General features: G+C 45.9%; 3 protein-coding genes across 3 annotated transcripts in view; 2 read left to right on the top strand and 1 right to left on the bottom strand.

The window, feature by feature from the left end:
- Positions 1-225: 225 nt before the first annotated feature.
- Positions 226-1,094, top strand: LOC128712918 (splicing regulator SDE2). Its single transcript, XM_053807820.1, has 2 exons — positions 226-318; positions 411-1,094. The coding sequence occupies exons 1-2, from the start codon at positions 226-228 to the stop codon at positions 1,092-1,094; spliced, it is 777 nt and encodes a 258-aa protein (XP_053663795.1).
- Positions 1,095-2,819: 1,725 nt separating this feature from the next.
- On the top strand, positions 2,820-4,545 carry LOC128711548 (high affinity copper uptake protein 1). The gene is made up of 3 exons (XM_053806432.1): positions 2,820-2,879; positions 2,951-3,144; positions 4,344-4,545. The coding sequence occupies exons 1-3, from the start codon at positions 2,820-2,822 to the stop codon at positions 4,543-4,545; spliced, it is 456 nt and encodes a 151-aa protein (XP_053662407.1).
- An 8,410-nt stretch (positions 4,546-12,955) lies between these two features.
- LOC128713029 (paired box protein Pax-1) overlaps positions 12,956-22,803 on the bottom strand; it is a 44,445-nt gene continuing 34,597 nt past the window's right edge. Inside the window, exon 2 of the mRNA XM_053807929.1 lies at positions 12,956-13,980. Coding sequence (XP_053663904.1) covers positions 12,956-13,980 — 1,025 coding nt within the window. The remainder of the gene's footprint in view (positions 13,981-22,803) is intronic.

Consider the following 22,803-nt stretch of genomic DNA (forward strand, 5'->3'; position numbering starts at 1 on the left):
TAATAAATAATAAGAAAAAAAATCTCTATAATTTCTAACAAGATATTTGTTTCTCTGTTTTTTTTTTTTATTTCAAGTACAGAAATGGGCATTATATACATCGCCTTTCCCCGCTATGGTATGAAGGATATGCAGAACAACAACAATTCGCTATGCTGTATTGACAATTTATATTTCATACCTACGAACCTTATTTTTACACACTATTTGTTATCAAAAAACAACATGTTTTCAATTGTTTACTGTGGCGAGGTTTTGGAAGTGGCAGCTGGAACTGGATTTGCGTGTAATATCCCGCAGGCAATCGAGTGTTGGACGGTGAGTCATTCGTGTGGTGCAGGTGACGCACTTTTTCCACCAGCTGAATGGTAGAAAGTAAACACACCTAATCTGAATCTATCATCCCACAGGGTCTTGAACCGTCGGATTATTATTGTACCCAGAATGGGCGTCGTATTGCAGTGCTCGACAATGGCAGTGTTCGTCCGGATGTTCCGCTTCGCGTCTGGGAGCGGCTACCAGGTGGTAAAGGTGGTTTCGGATCGATGCTGCGGGCCATCGGTGCACAGATTGAGAAAACGACCAACCGGGAGGCCTGCCGGGATCTGAGTGGACGTCGGCTGCGTGATATAAACGAGGAAAAACGTTTGAAAGCGTACCTGGAGAAGCAAGAGGAAGCGGGTGATGACGAGCGTGTGAAGGCGGAGCGGAAGATAACGAAGCTGCTGTCCAAGCCGAAGCACGAGTTTGAGGACAGGGAGTACGAGCACGCAAGGAGTGAGTTAGTTGTGGCATCAGATGAAGCGATACAGGAGGGTATGGAGAAGGCCATCTCGCTCGAGATGGCACAAACTGAGCTGGAACTTGTACCAAGCGCAACTACAAGCAACCTGGCGACGAGTTCCGAGTCTAATACAAGTCTACAGTCCATACGGAAACGGAAGTATGCCCAAGCCAACGGAATGGTGCAAGCGAAGAAGAGCGCATCAAGCATGTGGCTGAGTCCGGATGAGTTAAGCACTTCCAGTGATACGGATGAAGATACGGACTGTGAAGATAACGACTTAACTATAGGAAAACTGGTTGCCACATAATGTGCTTTTTACAGTACTGCACATTTGTTTACATTTTTTTTTACCGTAGTATATCAAACCTCACCGTCAATGTGAAATCTGTATGTTTAAATCATGAATTAATACTTTCCAAAATACAATTTAATGAATTCTCTACCGTAATTTTATCCTACCTTTATTGCCCCTTCATCTTCCTGGTATACATTCCGCATCTTAACTGCATGTCGAAGATCGAACGACACTAGAGCACAACTCCCCGTCGGAGTTGGACCGATACCGTCTTTGGTATGGGCATGTAACGAAATATTTCATTATTTTTCGTGCATTTGCTATAATTATGGTACGATTTATTTCATCCGCAGTGTTGTAATAATACCGCAGTAAGCAATGCTTTCAGACCGATATACGGCCGTCGTATATCAGACTTAGTACGGTCGGATATCGGATTTTTGGATATCACTTCCGATACGTGGGTTCGCTAGATCGGGGTCGAAATGGGGTCTGATTCCGTAGGTGGAACAAGAACAAGTAAGTTCAGTAGATACGTGGCTGCAGCGAATTCGGTATAAGGTTCATTAGTTCCAGCAGTTGCAAGCATCACAGTAGGTGTAAGATAGAATTGCAGTAGGAGGACTCCGATACGTCCTATGCGTAGCGATTTCGGAATAATAATAATAATTTCTATTCTCAGCTGTTATGTTCTTTTAAAGTAATTTTAATATTAGTCTCAAAGGTATCTTTATTGGATAACTTAAAAGTACTTCAATATCACTGCAGCGCCTCAAAATATGCGGCCTATGCTCAATTGGACTCCTTTCCAAATCTCTTTTTGGGTACCTCAAACTTTCAAACGCAAGTCATCGAAGTAAACTACCAATTTAAACACACGGAATTATACGTAAATCACCGCTAGATTCGGCCTATCAAAGCAAACAAGGTAGTCCGTTGGCAACAACCCGATTGCAGCTATTGCTTATTCTCTGCCGAGGTAGATGCCAAGTGCGCTGTAAAGTGGCGTGTGGGAGGAATTTCGTTTGCACACGGCACCCATGCGTAGCCATAACTGCTCGGGTTCGGTTGTTCGGCTTTGCACACGGCTCCAACAAAACCTGGCTTCTAAGACACCATCCAGACAAAGGTAGGCTGCTGTTATCGATATGCCCCCGATGTTGCCGGTACGTTGTGTGCAACGGAATCGATTGTCTTGCAATGAACACCGTGCCGTTTGGACCTCGGACGCATGGTTCTCGTTGGCTAACATTAGCAAACAATCGGCAAATCCCATTCCACCTGATGCAGACCCTCACATCCGCATATATCTGCTCCAAGTTGCTTGACCAAATGCCCGGGTCAGAAACCGGCGTTGCAAGTGTGGGTGATGCAGTGCGGGAAAAGAAACGTTCAACCCGGTCGCTGATAAGCAACACACCTTACCCGATATCCGTTATCAGCACTCGATGTAAAGACATACGAGGCGCTTATCGATGTCCGAATGGGTATCGGAAGAACTTGCACGACATCTAATCGATTGAATCCCAACGATTGATTTGTACAGAGCTTGAGCCTGTTCGCACTGGCGAGGCTTTATAAGACATTGGAGCGTTACGATTCCAACGCCACCAGTCGGTAGATGCGTTTGTGCCGGTTACGCTCGCATTTGTGAGAGACACACTCCGAGCAGCAGACGTCCTTGAGGTAGTGTTTGGGATTGCGTGAAAGTGCGTGGCGCGGAGCAACAATCAAACAATGGATCACAATCATGGCGGTCCGGACGACATGGAGATGGCATGCCCGATGCAGATGTCGGTAGGTAGTGGCTGGTGTGGAGACTCCTGTCTCAACCGCTCATCTGGAACTCCACGCTCCGATCGTTCCAGTTCCATGGTGGCAGCTGCGAAGTGATCCTCTTCCCCAGTTGGGCTACGACCGAGGCCGGTGCATTCGTTGGGGCGACCATCGGGTTCTTCCTGCTCGCGTTCGCCTACGAGGGTCTCAAATACGGCCGCGAACTGCTGCACGTCTCCGATGCATCGAAACGCGGCACCGCTGCCAACGATAAGCGTACGCTCCGGTAGGTAACGTGCTGCGGGGGCCAATAACTGATAAGCCCAGAGTAGGAGCGGTCATCAGCGGGAAAAAACGGGGTTTCTTGGCCGGTGTCGTCACGACCAGGCGTGGCGGGTGCGCTTGACAGTTTCAACCGGTACCATGCAACACACTGCCACGGTCCGATTGGTTTGATCCGGCCGGCTTTGCATGGTAGCTCGCAAATTAATGCAATGCCTGCTCTGCGTACTGTGGAATCTCGACAGCGTCTCCGGACGATGGACGGCCACGTGCCTAGTAAAATTAAAGAAAAAAAAAGCGTTCCGGAAGTGCGTGCGTAACAGGGATGGTTTCAGGGTTTCAGAAAATACTTTACCTTCCTTTTCTGTCGAGCGTTCATTGCTTTCATCTCGCTTTCTTTTGTACTTGCCGGTAGGAAGTGAAGAGGACACGACTGCTCCCGTACATATGTATGGCAGCGAGTTAGCATTGGATCAAATCAAAGTGATTTATTAATTTAGATTTCTCCTCTTGCAACGTGACACACGCCTCGCACGCATCGTTCGAACACTCGGTCGCTATTGTGCTGATGAGGTGAAGAATGACTGAGGCTGCGAAGAATAGCGAAGCTGAAATCGGGGCGAAAGCCACTGTTTGTCACACACAAGTAACCTGTGTAGGTGCATACATGTAATGAGGCGTTCGGCTTTACTGCAGCGTCTAGTTGCCGTGCCTGGCAGTCTTCCCCTTTCAACCATCACGCTACAATCAAACGAACGCTCCAAACGCCATTTTGTGCAAGACGGTGAACCGTTACAAGTGCGATCCGTTTCGTCACAGGGGTCGTAGACAAAGGCGATACGTTTGCGTTCTGGAACCGATACCAAACGGACGTTCGTTCGTCACTACTTAAAGACCGGTGCCTTTGAACCTTTCTTTTGTTCCCCCATGCAAACGAGGAGGGCAAAAAACCCTTTTTTTTGCATACGGCCGGCTGTGTCGAGTGTGGAGCAGAAAGTGTTTCATCTTTCTTTTGATCCTACACAACCGTGATAACGAGGCGGGCATGTCGGTGGTAGGTGTACCTTTTTTCGGAACACCACCCATTGAAGTTACGCATCGATAAACGGCTTCCAAAAAAAAAAAACCTCCTTACGCTCACGCCCCCCTGACTCTCTCGCGCGTTGCTGATTTTACTTCTTCTTGCGTCGTGAACGTCAACAGGCAAGCGCTGCTCAGTCGCATCCATCTCGTGCAGACGCTGCTGCACCTGCTACAGGTAAGCGTCTCCTACATCCTGATGCTGATCGTCATGACGTACAACTATTGGCTGTGTCTTGCGGTGGTACTGGGTGCCATGTGTGGCTACTACGTGTTTGGATGGGTCCGGAACAGCTCCGTCGATCCAACCGAGCACTGCAACTGAGCGTGGGACGTGGTGCGGCTAGATCAACAGCAAACACCCTAACACAATCTGATGAGACCTCCACTTATGAGTAGCGTTTAAAATAAAGCTTAAGTGTGCATACCCTACCTGAATGTTTGGCGTTTGATTCTCTCAAAATAGTCCATCAATTACTAAAAAGGGTAATTACAGAAGCGTATTGCAAGCGTGTTTGTTGGGACAAACTTCTGAAACGAACACACTATTGCCAGTGGTCGACACAGTTATGGGTTTTCAAGGTAGCTCTTCAATAAAACTGATCTAAACAATACTAACTTCCAGAAATGTCAGCTTCAAGTGGGGTTGGTGTACTCTAACCGCGTGAAATAAGGTGATTTTTGGGTATTTTTGACCTACTCTGAGAAACTCTCTGGTTCGCAGCGTGATACCTCCGACAACCTGTTGTGTAGTGGACATATCTTCATGATGTCATTCAGTTGAAGTGTTTTTTCTTAAGATAAGATTTCATGATGACAGGAACAATAACGTAAAATTCCAAAATTAAGCTCACCTGGATCGCTTTAATATTTCCCACCATCTTGAAATGCATGGTGCTAAGATAATTGCGTAAGATGCTTAGCGCGGTTCAATAAAGCGTCTTCGTTCGCCCTTATCTAACGAGAAGAAACGATGGACGCTATCCGCATCACACAATGCGCCTAGCGTTATGCAATCAGCGCAGCTGCAAACACGGATGCAGCCAAATTCACTCGCGTTTGGGCATTTACAATCGCGGCCTGGTTCTTCTTGATGGCTGTACGGATGTAACCATTCCAGGATCACTATAATTATAATAAAGCCACCGATTATCACATATTTATAACCAATTACTTTACGCGTTTTATTGGCAACTCCTGATTCGCACAAGGAATTCAAGGAATGTTTTAGAGTTCCTAGTGTGTATCCACCGTATTCGGTCGGCCTCCATCAGTGTAGGTAGTCTGGTTATCCCTTACCTTGCCTAACTGCCACAGTGAACGCACATACACAAAAGGACATCAAGTTCCGCTAGCCACTTGTGCTTGAGCGTTCCCTTTCACCGCCCGTATAAGTAACGCTGTCATCGGGGCGTATCTGGTTAATTGCAATGCAATGGCCACGGCAACACCGCCCCGTTCCGTATTTACACCCAGCACCCAAGCTGATTATACTTACCCGCGGGCCGATTATTGTGCCCATTTGCACAGCCCACGTTTGCTGCGTAATATCGTGCCGCTGATCGCATTCGATTGCATCGCACCGATTGCGTTGGGCCGATTGCGCCCTGGCAACGCCCTTACGGTTGTTCGGCGGATTTTTCACAGCAGGCGGGAGTTTCCGGGTTTTCGCCCGACAAGTGGCCCAGCGCTGCCAGTGTGGGAAACCGGGCGTTAGTGACGTGTGGTAATCATCTTACCTGCAACACCAGCCCACACTGGGCCTTTACAAGGTGGTAGCAACAACAAAAAAAAGGGGACACACCGGTTGCTATGGACCGGTTGGGTGGGATGCGGAAGATGTCAAGCGTGCGGTACACTCATCTTATCGTGCAGGGATGCGGCTCATCGACTGCTCACCATGGTGCCAGAACCAGCAGGAAGTCTCGTTTACAGCGCGTTTTTTTTTTGCTTAATAGCTTTGTCAAGGAGCGGATAAAGTGCATGCAATCTACGTTCTATCGCGATAAGTACAGCGAAAGATTATTAACTCCAATAAATATGCATCTCTCCCCTTTTCACAAAGTTTTTGTTGCACACATTTAAAGCGCAATTAATTAGCTACTTTTTACTACCGGTTCTAGTCTTATAACATCGATTTGTACACCGATAATAATATATATTTTTAATTTAATATAATCGTGTAAAATTTCGGAAATGAATGCAAATTAAAGGTTACGTGTATAGTAGCCTTAAGCACTTCGAGTGTCTAGCTGTCAACCGAGGTAACACTACTCAGCGCTACTACTACACTGATTCGTTTTTTTTATATTCTTACTTTCAAATGGAGTGTCTTCCAAACTTTAGTTAAAGTTTGGAGTACGAAAGAGTACACATTTTTGAAAATAAAAGCCAAAATAGCATTTATGATCAAAAACACACTAGCAGCGTGTACTACCCCCTTAACCCTCATCCATAGTGTATTTGCTATTGGATTGCCTACCTATCAGGCGCTTTGCTGTAGAAATGTGATAAAACTGACGGTAAGAAGTTAATGATGAAGTTAATTCATCAAATAGTGCTATTATGCTAAGCAAATTAAATCTTATATTACTGTTAGTAAATATTGCCCTTTTCCCGATGTCTCATACATTCCATGCGGCAAAATTATCCGAAAAGGTGGTGTAATGCGTTGTTTATTTCTGTTTAGCAGGCGCAGTACCATAGGATATTGCAATATTCTCTACTTGTACGGGTCAATTCCCTCCCTGCTTGTTGTTTGTCCGCAATTTTCCCATAGCCAGCCACCGTACCCAGCGAAGTAAGCGGATTAAAGCGACCCGTATCCGTAGGTATCGAAGTTCCGCAACATATCAATCGATCGCATCGATAAAGTAAGATCGCACAGCGTCGCTGCCCCGTTTCGGATAGTTTCGTGTGTAAAAATAGGTTTGCTGCCTGGCAGGGAAATAGAGTAAAAAGAAAGGGACGAGAAAATCGAAAAGGTCACTTCCGGTGAAATGACCCACTGCAAATGGGAAAACGAAATCCAGCACCTCCCGGCCATCCTCGGTACAACGTTCCGCAAAACCGCAAATTTCTTTCCCTTAATTCTTTTTATGTTGTTGTATGTTGCTAGGGTAAATACTCGAAAACATTTTGGCGAGAGTGAAAAATTGCCATCAAAATGTTTGCTCCAGCCGCTTTAACACCAACCGGCTTGCCATCTGGTCCATTTCTTTCCAAGCGACCCAACCGGCCAAACCGACCGGAGGATTGCACAACACCGACTAAAAGGTGACGCTTGTGTTTGAATTTTTCACGTTTCGCACCATTTTTATTATTTCATTAGCATTACTGGGATTTTTTTTTTGTTTCTTCCCGCTCATTCGCCCACTCTCCCGCGGTCCGGCGCACCGGACAGTGGATGCAAAATATAGATTTATACTGTTGTTTGTGTGTGTGTGTTCGTTTGTGTAGTTTGCTTACACGGCCTTGCATCAATGCGCACGCATATACTAACATACTCATACTGCGATGGGTGCGTGTGTGGTGTGTTTGTTTTATTTCCCTCCCCGCTTTGCATTACTGTACGCTATAATTTTTCCACATTAAACTAAATTAAATATAAATTACATTGTATCAAAAAACCATGCAAAGTTCGCATTTTGACAGTTTTGCAGTATTTGGATGTGTTCTTTTTCCCATTATTTGCTCTTTCTCTCTCTCTCTCTCTGCTTCTATTTTTTCACACACATACACATTATCTTTCTAGCTCGTTCCATTCCCATTTCGTTATCATTCACAGAAACAAACGAAAACACTATTTGTATTTCACCTTTCATTTTGTTATTCTTTCTTAATGTGTGTGTGTTATTTCCCGTCTTCCTACCGTGTACGGTTTATTATTTTGTGTGTTTTTACCTCCCGCCAGTGATTATACTACTTGCTTTTAGTGTATTGCAATCATTTCGCCATTTTCTTTCTTCACCCTCCCTGCCCGGTGTGCTACGTTTAGGTTTAGTATCTGTGTTACCGTGTTCTTTTATGTTTTCCTTTGTGGTTTTGTTTTGTTGTTGTAAAATTTGAGGTAAAAACTTCTTTTCCATGAGGTTCTATTGTACGAGTGTTCGTGTAGTTTACACTCTTTCGTAGTTTGAAGGTGCGTTTGCATTGGTTTTCTTTTTCACCGTGCCTTGCTGTCGCTAAAAATATATATATTTATATATCTATTGCATGCTCCTGGTTTAACTATTAGTTTCTTCTTTTTTACTCGTTTTATATAACTTTCCCTACAACTTAACCGCATTTTATGTGCTCTTTCTCTCTCTTTCGGTCTCTCTTTTATTTGCACACTATGATATTCCTGTCTGAGCTTACCTACACTGCTAGTGTTAAAAAATTTAAATACACGTTTGCACTATTTAAATCCCCCTTTTTATCAAGTTGCATCCTTATTTACCTTGAGTTTTTTTGTTTGTTTTATTTTTACATACAGATTCGGGAGCTCCAGTGAAGGATTGAGGAGGATTGTGGATTGACCGATCGATAGGAGATTGCTTTTTATGATGAGGTTAAGATTTCTCGGCCCATTTTTGTTGTTCTTTTCTTTAACTATCAAAACACAAATCTATTACATCTACATCATTCACCATTCACACGCCCACACGGTCACCAATAGCGCACGCTCACTCACTCATACATTCGCTTCACCACTCTCTATCCCTCTATCGACACGCACGGTCAAACGTCAAAGCTCGTGTGTTTCGTGTGTTTATGGTAGTGTTTGTTGCTTGGATTGCTGTGTGTTGGTGCTCGGGATGGGATGTGCGGGCGCGAAGGAGGACTCACGCACTCACCGTCACGATCGATTTGACGTTTAGTAAACGCTCGCAAAGTGACGTTTCGGTGATCAGATGCGATCCGCATTCGTGCGAATGTGCCGAATGGGCACGCGTAAGCGCATTTGCAACTGGAAGTTGTTATTGGAAACGTGGAAAATGCGCTTCCGACGGACGGGGTAGAGAGATGTGCACTCAAAACGGCACGTAGACATATCGACGCAGATCTCGCCTCTCACACAGCCCCGTCAATAATTGTTCGCTCGCTTCGGGTGGACCGCAAATTTGTAACAAATCTTGGACGGTTGGGTCGTCTAGCCACCGACAAAACGTGTTTCGATGAACGTATGTTTTTTCTGCGGTTAGCTTGTTGCTGGTAAGCGGGTACAGCACACCAAAACCTTCACCCCTCCCTCCTGCCGCAGTGGTGGATGGCGCGGGTGTTCCAGATTCGCAAGAGGGGGCGTAGAACGGCAGTGGGTCATGTTGCGCCATTATTGCCATTATACCTCTAGTCACCCACCTCACTACTCTCGAAACTGCGGGCACGCAACCGTTCCCAGATGGTTGTCCCGAGGTGCAGGTGCTTGCAGTAGAGGTTATGTTTCACACTAGATTTAATGGTCCTGCTTTGCGCGAACGAAACCTGTCAATATGGAAAATAATCACGCGTCCGTCTCCTCCGCCCCGTTTGCTTCTCCCTTCCTGCCCTGATGCATCATACGGCCCTGTACATTTTCCACCACTATTGTTTACATGTTCACAGATTTTCCTGTTGTGTTATTTCTACGGGGCTTTCCACATTTTCCGTGCCCCGCTTCGTTCATGTTTGGGTTTTTTTTTCTCTTGCGATTTGCAGTGTAAAAGTGTTTTGTTTCGTTCCGGTTTATGTTTTAGTATTTCCCTTTTTGTTTTTGACTCGCTAAACGCAACCGTTTGCGATTTCATTTCGGTAGAAAAAGGCACACATCTGTTTTTGAGATACATCATTAGCTCTATAATATACATATATATATACTTTAGTGTTAATATTTATCTATACCTCAAACACTACCACTGTTTTGAATTGTTTTTCTTTTTTTTTGTTTGTTTGTTTGCTGTTTTACATTCCCGCTACCACTAGTGCTCCCTCACATTCACTTTTCTTTTAACGCATACACTTCGCACTGTTTCGTCTTGTTTTTGTTTTGTTTTGTGTGTTTTTGTTGTTGTTGTTGTTGCGAGTTTGATAATTGATCCATTTCATATCAAAACTCCCTACGGTAGCGTTGTCACTCACACATGCGATACAATCATACAACATACTCATCCAGAAATATTAGTGATGCTCGCTAATTACACACCCACACTCACGTGTACTAACGTTATCTACTTTATCGTGTACTAATTCCCTCCATCCGAACTGTCAACTGTCAGTTGCTCTTGCTTTCTCCCTCTTGCCACGCTATCAATATGCTTTTTCTTGAATATATATATGTATGTATATATATAAATATAAATCTATTCATATATACCTCTATACGTATGCAGTTATATAAATCCTTGTACCGCATCTTCACTTGCTGCCGCCTCTTGCCGTCACTACCATCCGCTTCATGACCATCCCTTTTCTAGCTTTACCCTGCGTCCCTCTCGGTTCAACCATTGCGAGCTGCCCAACCTCCAGTACGGAGAGTGAGTGAGAGAAGAGAAAAATAAGCCAACAGCCTACACACACACACAGTAACCAGGCTGCACTAAGGTAGTAGTATTTATTGCTTCACATTATCGTCCCCCCGTTCCCACACGCTGGACGTTACGGATTTTGTTCCTGTTGTCGTTTGCGCATTGTGTGTCTGCTGGCAAGGAGACAGTAGCTGTCATTACAGTGGTATTTGACAGCAGTGACAGTCACAACCAGTAGCATGACTGTCGGTGCGCATTGCCTGCAATTGGTAGTAGTCGTTAGCGTTTAGTACAGTTTTAGTACACGCTGTACTAAAATCTATTGTTTGATGTTTTTTGTTGCTGATTTTCTGTTCAATCCATCACCGCTCGAACCATTTGCCGTTTTCTCTAACGCTAGCTCAGTTCCACTTTTACCTTCCCAACGTTTAGATTGGTTTCTGTTTGTATTTTTGTCGCAAAATACGCGTCCTAAAATGTGTTACACCCTTACCGCACCCTTCCAAAAACCGACCCTCCGTTTTGCTAAATGATATTCTGCGTGTGTTTGTTGTACTTTTGTGATTCACTAGTTGTTGCAACGCCCTACTCGCTTGGCTCTCGTTCGTTTTAGTTTGTTTGTTTTTTCCACCCACGAACCCCAACTCCTCCCTTCCCCCAGGCACCTATTGTGCGGTGGATATTTGCTAGTGGTTTTCTGTTTAAAGTTTTCTATGTTTTTTTTCTCTGTTGTTGTTGTTTTATTTTTGAACTCTAGTTGCGTTACGCTTCATAAGGTTCGCCAGTTACATATTTTGAGGTCACGGTTTGGTTTTGTTTTGCTTTTGCCGCTGCACACTGGTAAGCTGTTGCCATGTTGCATACGCTTTCTGCCGCTGCCGATCGTGTGTTGTGGATGAATGCTTGTTAGTAAATATTGTTCCTATTTCTCAACCGTTCCGGCAGTCATCTGGCTGACATTTTACACCCTAAACGGCTAACCGGTAGATACCGTCCGCATGTGCGCAGGAGCGGACAGACACAAAAAGACCTAGGGCATGAAAGCAAGTGGGTTGCAAATGGCAGCAATGTAAGCCGCGTAGAACCGAAATCGAAAATTGGAAACAACCGTTTGAGTGTTTTTCAGTGTTTCGGCAACACCACCGGCGCGTTATGGACGTGCAGTGCCGTGTCGGGCAAGTTTGCTTTCGTTTGCTGCCCAAAGTTCATAAGATTGCTGATTGATAACTGATTGGTTTGTTGCTTTCCCAACACACGCTCGCGCTCCCTGTCCACAAAGCTCGCTCTCCCTGTCGCGTGAATTGTTCCACAATGCGTTTTGTACTTTAGTTTTCCATTGTTTTTGTTTGTTTGTTAATTTTTCTTTGTGTTTTCCTACGGCCGGTCAACTTTTGCCATCGGGATTTCGCTTCACAACGCTGCAACACGTTTGATTGCGCAAATTTTATTTCTAGTCGCCCGCAAAACTACTACACTGGGCATCGTTCCGCTACTGAGCCAGCTCCATTTCGCTTCAGAAAGGCTGTATTTCGAGAAACAAATGACCTACAAACAAAAAATAATTGAGAAACACATCCAAATACATGGAAATGATCGCTCTGGGTGGCAAAATGAACTGAAAATGGTTGCCTAGCAATAGATATAGCTTGAAAATATGTTGGTGCCGTGACCAGGATAATACAGCATTTTCACGCTCCAGCAAACGGAGAGTGGCACTCCGGGAAGAGAAAACCCTGGACTGTAACGAATGGCTTAAAACTGACTGTATTGAACATAATTTTGTGGTGCCGTGACCAGGATGGTTCTAACAGATGCCGCTATTAGAGTAGATCACGCCTGCACTGCATAAATATACATCCGTAAGTTCTAAAAAGCATTCACACCGACTTAATCCTGTACCTGGTTGTTAACAACAAAACAAAAAACCAACCTGTGTGAAGTGAACGAATTGAACGAAAGAAGAAAACAAAAACCGAAAACCTTACGTAGTACGTTAGCGCATGTTAAATTAAGCAGTTTGGTATATCTAATCGATAAACTTAGCGATTTAGTGTTAGCATATTAGCACGTGCTGACCACACATGTGCGTCACATGTGTTCGATATGGGAGTTGTCGCTGCCAGGACATTTCCGATGGTAGTCGGGCGGTTTGGTGGGGGAAATGTGGGAGGAAGGGGTTGGTTGTTTGTAAGCGGAAGGATTGCCGTACCGTCTTCAGCGCTCCCCGGACGCACGGGTGCAGAAAGGAACCTATAAGCCGGAAGCGCTGGCCAACCCACCGTGATGCATGCCGCCACTCTGCAGGTACATGTAGTAGTTGTACGAGTTGGGTGACTGTGGTGAGACGGACTCCTGCATCTGGTGATGATGGTGATGGTGATGGTGCTGGTGCATCGCCACTGCCGCATTACCGGCGGCAGCCGCTGCGGCGGCGGCCGCTGCCGCAGCCGCGGCTGCCGAGGCGGACGCCGACCCGGCCGTGGTGGTGCCGTTCATCGCACCCGGACCACCCCCCATCAGCTGCCCACCGACGGAGGTCGGCGGTGGGGTCGTGTGGCACTGGGAGGTGGGTGTGCCGCCGTTGCGTAGCGCGGCCACCGTCGCCTGATGGTGCACGTTCGCCAGGATGTCGGTGACGGAGTGGGAGGAGGGCCAGGGACAGTGGGCGTGCGGGCTGCGGATCGGTGTCGCACCGGTCGGTGGTGAGGGGCTCCCGCCGCACGACATTTCCGACTTGAGCGAACCGGCCGTGTACGGGTAGGAGGGATAGATGGAGTTGTAGAGGTGGGCGGGTGCGTGGGGTGTGTGCGCACCGCCCCCGCCCGTACCGGCGTGCGGATGGTGCGGGTGGTGGTGGTGGTGGTGGGCCAGATTGCCGAGCTTGTTGCGCAGGATGCGCGAGATGGAGCTGACGCTCGGCACGTTGTTCTTGTCGCAGACCCCGTCCGACAGCAGACGGTCCCGTATCTCCCACGCAAAGATGCCCGGATCCTTCTGCTTCAGCTCGCGGATGTACGTGACGACCTTCGGCGTGGTGACGCGCGGCTTCGAGCCACCGATCGCACCGGGCAGTATCGAGCCGGTTTCGTGGTAGCGCGCTAGTATCTTCGACACGCACCCATGGCTGACGCGCAGTTGACGGGAGATGTCACACGGTCGGATGCCGAGCCGGGCCAGCTCGACGATGCGCATGCGCGTGCTGTTCGGCAGTGGCCGCCCGTTCACAAACACGCCACCGAGCTGGTTCACCTCGCCGTACTGCTGGGCCTGGTTCTCTGTGCGGCCGGAACGGGGAAGAAAGAGAACAGCACAACAAAACACACGATTAGTGGAGGGATGAAATAGGATGCCCAGTTCGTGCCCGGAAGTCGCCGAAGATCGGGGTCAGTTGCGCCACGGGTCACCCGTGGTTTTGCTCCAATTTTTCACGGAACAGACACCCGAAGCCTTCGCGGAACGCAACACTAGCATTATCCCACCCCGGACGACTCGTCGGCCCTCTCGACGCGTCGGTAACTGGACACCAGCACCGGTGCGTCGGTGCGCGGTCTCGGCGCAACGGGCGATGAACCGTGCGGCCATAAATCAATTTCCCTAATGAACGTACGTCGGCGGAAAATGTAAATGCGCTGCGCCCGCTTGGCAATCGCCGACGGTGTCGGTGTTGGTGCGTGGTGAGATCAAAGCCAACCCCCGTCAGCGGCGTGTGACGGCAGGCGCATGCACATCCAGTGCGTGCACTTTTGCATGAGCAACGCGGCGACTCGATGGTTAACGATCGGCAAGACACTGGAGCGGCTGGGCCTCGTGAGAAGACTCGTGCACAGAAGGGCATCACAAGGCAACCTTGAAAGACGACCTCCGACATGGAGACATTGCCCAGAAAAGCATTCTAAGTGCCTTGACGTTGAAGTTTATATAAAACTTTCATAAACAACACTTTATCAATTTTGTTTACTAACTTAGATAAGTGTGATTTCCCACTACTAAGAATATTTATACTCAATCTTTGACATTTTCTGGGAGTCCTCGTCTGTAGAACAGTGCCCAAAAGGTTCGTTAAAGGACTTCAAAGATCGCAAAACAAAGACTGGGGAGAATAGTGTCAGAAATCCTTGAAGGAACTGTAAATATATTGTCACAAGCCTTTGACGGTATATTCTATAAACTCTTCTTTGTAAAGAATAGGACGTAGATGGTCTAGACAACTTTATTATGTCAAGGATAATCGACGTTCTATTATTTATATATGTTTTTAAACACAGATTTGCCCAACGGTAGAATAAATATTAATTTTTAATATGGTCCCCGAGACACGTTGTTATAGCGACCGCTACAGTACGGGAAAATGGCCGCGTAAGTCGAATCCGGAAGTAAATTTGTTTATATTTCAAGGTGAGCTAGTTGACATCCTTCTCTGCATTTAATTTATTCAGCTAATCGGGAGGCTTTTTGAACGAATCCATTTAAAATAATTCAAAAAACAAATGTTTTATATGACAAAAGAAGGTATTTTCGACCAAGTTTTCATCGTTTTGCATAGGTATTGTCGCTTGTACATTAAAACAAAATAATTTTTCTTTCTATTTTATCAACTTTTTGCGGTAAATAAACATGACATCACCATTAAAATCAATTTTTAATACTTCTACATTCATTCGCCATTTTTAAACTCTCTAAAATAGTTCATCAAATAAATAGCAGAACAAAATTCCGCGTAACCGAAACTAGTGTCATTTTGAACCGTCCGGAGCGAATTGATACACTGACGGATCGGATTGATTAGCCCGTGCCCATCCCTACCTGTCGGTGGCGATCGCGCGAAACGTCATCAATTGCATATGGCCGACCGTCGTGGGTGAAGGACTCCGTTTCGTTAACTGCACGTGGATTACGCTTGTGTGTCTTGTGTCTTGTTAGGTAAATCGTTACTTTGTCTCGTTTGCAAAGCGTTTTAAGCGTGAGTGATTGAAGTTAGTGCAGTACAGTGAATAATTCGATGCATCAGTGTGTTAAATACACGCGTCAAGTGTTTCTTCGACTGCAAAGAAAGGTCGATCCTGGTGGTTTCGTATTGTGCTTGCAGTAAGCTGGCCTGCTCGCGGTGTCAGAGCAGCAGCACACAAGGCACACAACCCCGTGGCGTTATAATTAAGACGGGTAAGTAACACCGAACGAATTATCATGATGCTGCTCAAAAATCAAACGGGCCGAATAATTTGGCGGACTTGCTGTGGAAGCGTTTCCCGATCGGTGGTTGAAGCAGGGTACAGCAGAACAGCCGGTGGCGGCAATCTACCAAAAAGCGTCTCTTTGGAAACATATTTCGCTGAAATTGTTATATTTCCGTCGTACCGTTTAATGCTGTTGGAATCACTTTGCTCGCGTGTGAGTTGGGGATTTCCCCCCCGTTTTGTTCTGCTGGTTTACGAGAATTTTTGCGGTGACGCTATGCGATGAACAGCATGTTTCCCTCCAAAAAAAAAAAAAGGAATAAGGTACGAAACAAAAGGTACGTGTCAAAATACTGCTTCAGTTGCGATAGTGTGTGCAGCTCTTCACTCGCGTTTGCGTGGCTGCGTACGTTCATTTCCGTGTCGCGTTCGATCTCGCTTGCGCTTACGCGGTGTATGTGTGCGAGCGGCGCTGTGCTATCGGTTAAATTTTTCGGGTTTCACGCTTGGTTCCGTCCCTGTTCCGCGCACCGATGCGTTGCGCCGCCGTGTGTTGGTTCGTTTTATCTCACCTTTTTTTTTTTTTTAGTGATGCGATATTGTATCCATCCGCTTGCACACAAGCCCGTTGATTTGTTTTCTCTTTCTGCTCGAGCCGTCCGTCGCGGTGTTTCAATGCTCTCCACTTGGGGTGCGTCTCTCGTGTGTTGCGTGTGATGCAGAAAGAGAAAGCGTATCATGCGGTGCTACTCGAATGAACGAAAGCCGTCCATAGAACAACGGTAGGAAATTACCGCAAATTTGTTGCTTTTCGGAAGCGATATCCAAATTCTACCTTTTCACCATGGAGAGGTTTTGTGAGGTTTGTTTTAAGCTTTTCTAAACCTTCACTTTAGTTGCATACATTTAGAGCGAGGTTGTATTTTTTTTTTGCAAACTGCAACCTTGCTGCCTAGCCTTGAGGAACACCGGCTTCAAGCGCCAGTCGCACGAATTTGGGGGGAATAATATTTTCGTTAAGGATCAGAATCGACACGGCATCTTCAAAATGGCGCCAGTGGCCCGGAGGCTCTAACCGCAAAACGTTTACCGACGGTAAATAAAAAAAAACACATTTGGACAAACGTTTGAAGAGGTGAAGCATAACCCAATTTTTGGATAAAAATACAACCGAAAGCAGTGTGAGGTTACCGTGCGCTGCGGAAAACATGATTTCGGCCCTCTGTTTGTGACCCCGGAACGGTGCCAGAAGCGGAATGAGCAAAAACCCCCTGACAGAGACCGAGCACGCCAATGGTGCGAGCGAGATGGATAGTGTTACGGTTGAACGGAGCGCATCAAATCCGCAACGGCGGGCGCGATGAGATATACCATTTTTACCGTGTGTTTTTTTTTTGTTCGCTTCTATCCACCAATTCCCGGGTGCTCGCCCCGTTTCGTGCCCTTTTCGGGGTGCTTCATCGCAAAACCCCGATTGGAAGTCAGCGAAATAACCCCCGGGGGTTTTTACCGTGGGTTGTCTCTCTCGCTCGCACTCTACGCCAAGGATACGGCGCTGTGCATACGGCCTGCGACTGACAGTCGGGATCCTCTTCATCTGACATCTGGCATGGACGCTGGATGTGCGGAAATGAGTACAAAAGGAAAGAAAGGAGAAATCTTCCCCCCCCCCCCCCCCCCTTGACATGTCCTTCGTGCCGAATGTCCCTTTCTGATACGGGAACGGCGTGGCGGATCTGTCAGGGAATGAGGCGAAACGCAATTCTCGGCGTGCGGTTTTAACCATCACTGCGTGTACTATCGTTTTGTTTCCCCTTCGCTTTCGTTTTTTCTTTTTCGTTTTGGTGGTGAAGATGCGTTCCTGGAGCCGACAAACGTGGCATTGGGTGGGACATGGGATGCGCTACGGCAGGATTTTTGCACCGCTCCGGTTGAGTTCGCGCGTGTGACCTTCTGCGTTTTCGCGTCGACTGTGAAGATACGGAGGTGTGTTGGAACAGAATGGGCCCCGCGGATGGGTACGAAGCACCTCCAACAGAACTTCATAAGGATACGCGATTTTACGAATGTTTTTCATGAGGATAATTCCTCCCAATTGCTGTTCTACCGATCAAAACCCTTCTATATGTCCAAGTTGGTTGAATATTAAAGGTGGACATCAATGTCTGAGGTTCTTTATGTCAAAGTTGGTCAAATAGGAAAGGCAGACAACAATATCTGAGGTTAGATACGCTTGTCTTCTAAACGTTGCATATTCTCCTGGAGACTAATTCCTGAAGATACGCGATATTACGAAGGTTTTTCATGAAGATAATTCCTCCCAATTGCTGTTCTAGCGATGTTAAATCCTTCAACATGTCCAAGTTGGTTGAATATTAAAGGTGGACATCAATGTCTGAGGTTCTTTATGTCAAAGTTGGTCAAATAGGAAAATCAGACAGCAATATCTGAGGTTAGATACACTTGCCTTCTAAACTGGACATGTTCCTGGAGACGAATTCCTGAAGATATTTGATATTACGAAGGTTTTTCATGAAGATAATTCCTCCCAATTGCTGTTCTACCGATCAAAACCCTTCTATATGTCCAAGTTGGTTGAATATTCAAGGTGGACATCAATGTCTGAGGTTCTTTACGTCAAAGTTGGTCAAATAGCATTGGCAGACAACAATATCTGAGGTTAGATACGCTTGTCTTCTAAACTGGACATGTTCCTGAAGATACGCGATTTTTCGAATGTTTTTCATGAGGATAATTCCTCCCAATTGCTGTTCTACCGATCAAAATCCTTCAACATGTCCAAGTTGCTTGAATAGAAAAGGTAGACAGCAATATCTAAGGTTGATTGGTTTTAAGATTATAGCAAATTTGAAATTAGCTGACGTGGGATTCACGTTTCGTCTTCCAGCCTGCACGAGTTCTGGGAGATAAATTATGATCAGAATATAATCTAAAATGCTTTCAAATTTCACTGACTAATTGCCCGACTGACGGAGACCAATGACAACGTACCACTCAGCACAATCGGCAACGAAAGAAGGTCGCGAACGGGAAGCAGAAATGGAATTCAAGACTCCGTATCACGGTCGTTTAGCGCGGGTCACTGCAGAACCAGCTGGAATAGTGCTGATATCGACCACACTGCACGACGGTTGTTTGTGGCAGCTGCGAGAGCCACATTTCGAGACTCTAGCGCACGCTGTTTTGACAGATCGAGATGGTTTAATTCTAAATCATCAAATACATCCACCCAATCGAAGGTTGCTCCCTAGCGTCTAATTAAAAAGCACGGACATATTATACAAATTCATCGATCTCATCAATTCTATTTGCTGCCCCCTATTTTTTTTGCGCTCGCTCGCGCGTTCCTCCAGTGTCCAAATTTACCCAGATTTGTACCACATTGTGTACGGTACCGCCGTACACCATCTGTATCTCATTTTCAGCACGAACTTGAACTTCGCCGTCAACCCGAAACCCCGTTCTTCGTGCAAAAATATTCAAACGAAACCGACCTTCCTGCTTCTTAGCCGCCGGGTGAGGAGTTACAAACAAAAAAAGGTAAAACAAGGTCGCTCATCTGCCAACAGCGTGTGTTGTGGCCGTGGTTGTATCTTCCAAAAATGCCGCGGTTCATTGGGGCAAAGGCGGGAAAAAACAAATGATGGCAAAATGTAACGAAAATTGTTGTCAGCCTCCCGTATATAGATGGGGCACACGGTATCTATGCGGTTAGCTCTACTTCACCCGGAACAATGACAACCGCGAGAAATGACTGTCGTTTATTCTTGGAAGGCACTGATGGACTGCTTTTTGCCTACACCCAGCTCTCGCTCTCTCTCTCTCGCTCGTTTGACACTATTCCGCTCGCTGGAGGAAGCAAGAATCGTCAAAAAATGCCATCGAACAGGTCGCGGTATCATTTGATGTTTGATGATGCAAGAGCGGAAGCACAAGACACCCTGTGAAATGGAAGCTCATATGTATGTATAAAAAAAAAAAACCTCATGGTTGAGCATGAGATCGTAACTCAAGTTTAACAGTGCGCAACGAAGGATCGGCATTAAAACAGAAGAGCCAATGCAGGGGCAAAGCATGGATGGAGTGAGAATTAGGATGTTTGAATTTCTGTTGGAACTCCCCCTTGGCAGTCAATATGCTTCCGCCGCCCTAACTGCAGTTTGCACAACGATCTTGTGCGGTGTGTCCCCACCCGAGTGGCAAATCAAATCTCATTCCCTATTGTTTGTTGCTTTCCTTCGGATTCACTCAATCACGAACTATTCCGTGTTGCGGTCTTAAAATTGTTCGATCCAAAATCCCGAACAGTAAAACAGTGCCGGGAGGCATCTGGTGCGCTAATTTGCCGACAGTGTGGACGGGCAGCCATCATCGGGCAGCAGCAGCCGAAGAGGAGAGATCGCCTATATCGGATCGTCATGTCTTGGCATATCAAAGGGACAAATACGCACACACACGCACACTTCTTCCCCTGTCACCCAATGTCACCATGCGGCGCCCGTGTTCCCTTTTTCACTTCCATCTGCCCCTGTTCGAGATTGTGGACGCGCACGTCGCGCAAATGTTGTCGCAAGGTATTACGCGAGCTGTAACAACAATTCGCTACTTAATTAGTTTTCCTTTCTTTCCTCGTTTTATGGTAAGGCAAAGCAACAACACGTGACACAAAAAAAAAAAAACGCGCTCAGCAACGATAAAGAAAAACAGGATCTGGGTGTGGTAGGGCCTAGCGGAAGCAGTGGCTATTTGCCGGCAAGGGAACGATGTGTTTATGGTAAGGGACTGCATGTTGACGTTTGCCGTTTCTGTAGTTTTGTACGTTTTTTTTGGCTCGATAGTGTAATCCTCTGTGCGTACCGGGGTTGCGCCAATGATTGACACGAGGATTTGGATTAGCGACGATGGATTATCGATAAAACAGCATTACGCGACATTGCAGCGATTTGGACGTGCCTTGTCTATGAGGATAGTTGTGTGTGCTGCAATAACATATTAACCTCCAAGCTTCTCTAACCTAAATAAGATTGTGTTTGGAATTGATACGACTAATTCCAAGTGATTTTATTGTGGAATTCTTATTAAACTGTTGTTGATTGTTGGTGTTGTTTGGTGAATCTTCAATTTAGGGAGTCATCCAAATCGTTCAGGAATCCTTGGAGATTGGTGAGTCTTTATAGATTCATAAGAAGATTCTCGTAATAGAATGCTAGCTGTACATGGGTTATTATAGTTTTATAAAGGTTCACAACTCAGAAGCTGAGCAACAGAAAAAAATGCTAGAAGTCTTGGAATTCCTTGAGGATTAATGAGGGGTCGTCATTTTTTGTTTATTCTCCAAATTTTTGGAATAAATGTATCTCTGAAGTATCCTTATGTATATCTAAAATAGAGATTCCGAGTCTAAGAATCATCAGTTGGAGATTCAATATAACGATTCGTTCAACTTCATGAATCTAAGTCAGATTCACCCAACACTAGATACTTTGAAAAAACATTAATCTTTGAGGAATCCTCATGAATCTTCAGAACAGAGATTCTTAGTCTAAGACGACTTAATAGGTAGAGATTCAATGTGAAGATCCATTCATGAATCTAAGGGAAATTCATCCAACACCAGTAACCTCAACGGAACTTTGAGAATACGTAAATCTTTGAGGAATCCTCATGAGTCTTCAGAATAGAGATTCTTAGTCTAAGAAGACTTAACATTCTGAGATTCAGTGTGAAGATCCATTCATTAATCTAAGGCAAATTCATCCAACATTAGTAACTTCAACGGAACTGTGAGAATTCGTAAATCCTGAGGAATTCTCAAGAATTTTCAGAACAGAGATTCTGAGTCAAAGATTCATCAGTCTTTATGCTTCAAGAATCTAAATCAGAGTCACTCAACACTCATTAATGAATAGTAAAACACTCTCTGGCAGAGGGTCTTAGAAGGGCCACCACAAAGGATGTTGTGTGACATAAATGTTGCAAAGAAGCGCGAATAATTCATTCACCTGGACACACCTCAATGCCGGCTCCATCAGCCCACGTGAAATCCTTAGCGAAAGCGACCAAAAAAAGAAGCACAACGAAAATGGTGAACCACGTTGTTGCTCCAATTACACACACACACACACAATCGATCCCAGGGAACGACCCTCGGAAATGGACGATTGCTCTGCGCCGGGGCTTTTTTGGCGCACGCGTCATTTATTGAATAATTTGCGGTTGACTTCGGGTTGTGCGCTGCACACAGAAGAAGGAAAGCCACAAAACATTTCATCGCCTCCGGGTATCCAATCCCTACTCCGGGGGGGGAGGGGAAGAGCGTGTTGGTAAGAATCGGAACTCCCGGCGCTCGTATCCTTTCTGCCCGCAAGCGGCTACCCGGGGAGTTTGGTTGTAAATGAATTTGTGCTCCGAGGTTCCGGTTTGCGTGTGTACCCTTGCGGCTTTAAACTATTTTCCCTCGCCAAAGCCCACGCGTTTGTGCGAAACACATTTGTAGAGCAGTTTGTTTCTCGCCTTTGTAGACTTTGTGCGATGTTTAGTGAGGTGTGGGTCCCCTTTTCCCGGTCCCTTCCCGGTCCCCTTTTTCAGTCATCGTTTTTTTTTGTTTGTGGTTCTGGGTGGGTTGGACATTTTCAATTTGTAGCTCACTTTGATTTGCAAGGGATTTTTGTCATTTTCATCGTTTTTTTTATTAAACCTCAGGCTATAATCACCTCAACCCTCCCACCCCTATCCTCCCATCATCCAGGGTGGAAATTGATGGTTTTGATTTAAAGGGGAAGGAAAATGAAATAAAGCAACATATTTCCCGCCTGGAATGGGCAAATCTGGAGACAATAATAAATGGGTAGGAAGAACAATATTTCCTTTCTTCGGTGTCCTGGGCTGCGGGGCCTAATTGGC

This window comes from Anopheles marshallii, chromosome X, assembly GCF_943734725.1.
Source record: "Anopheles marshallii chromosome X, idAnoMarsDA_429_01, whole genome shotgun sequence".
Taxonomy (NCBI): Eukaryota; Metazoa; Arthropoda; class Insecta; order Diptera; family Culicidae; genus Anopheles; species Anopheles marshallii.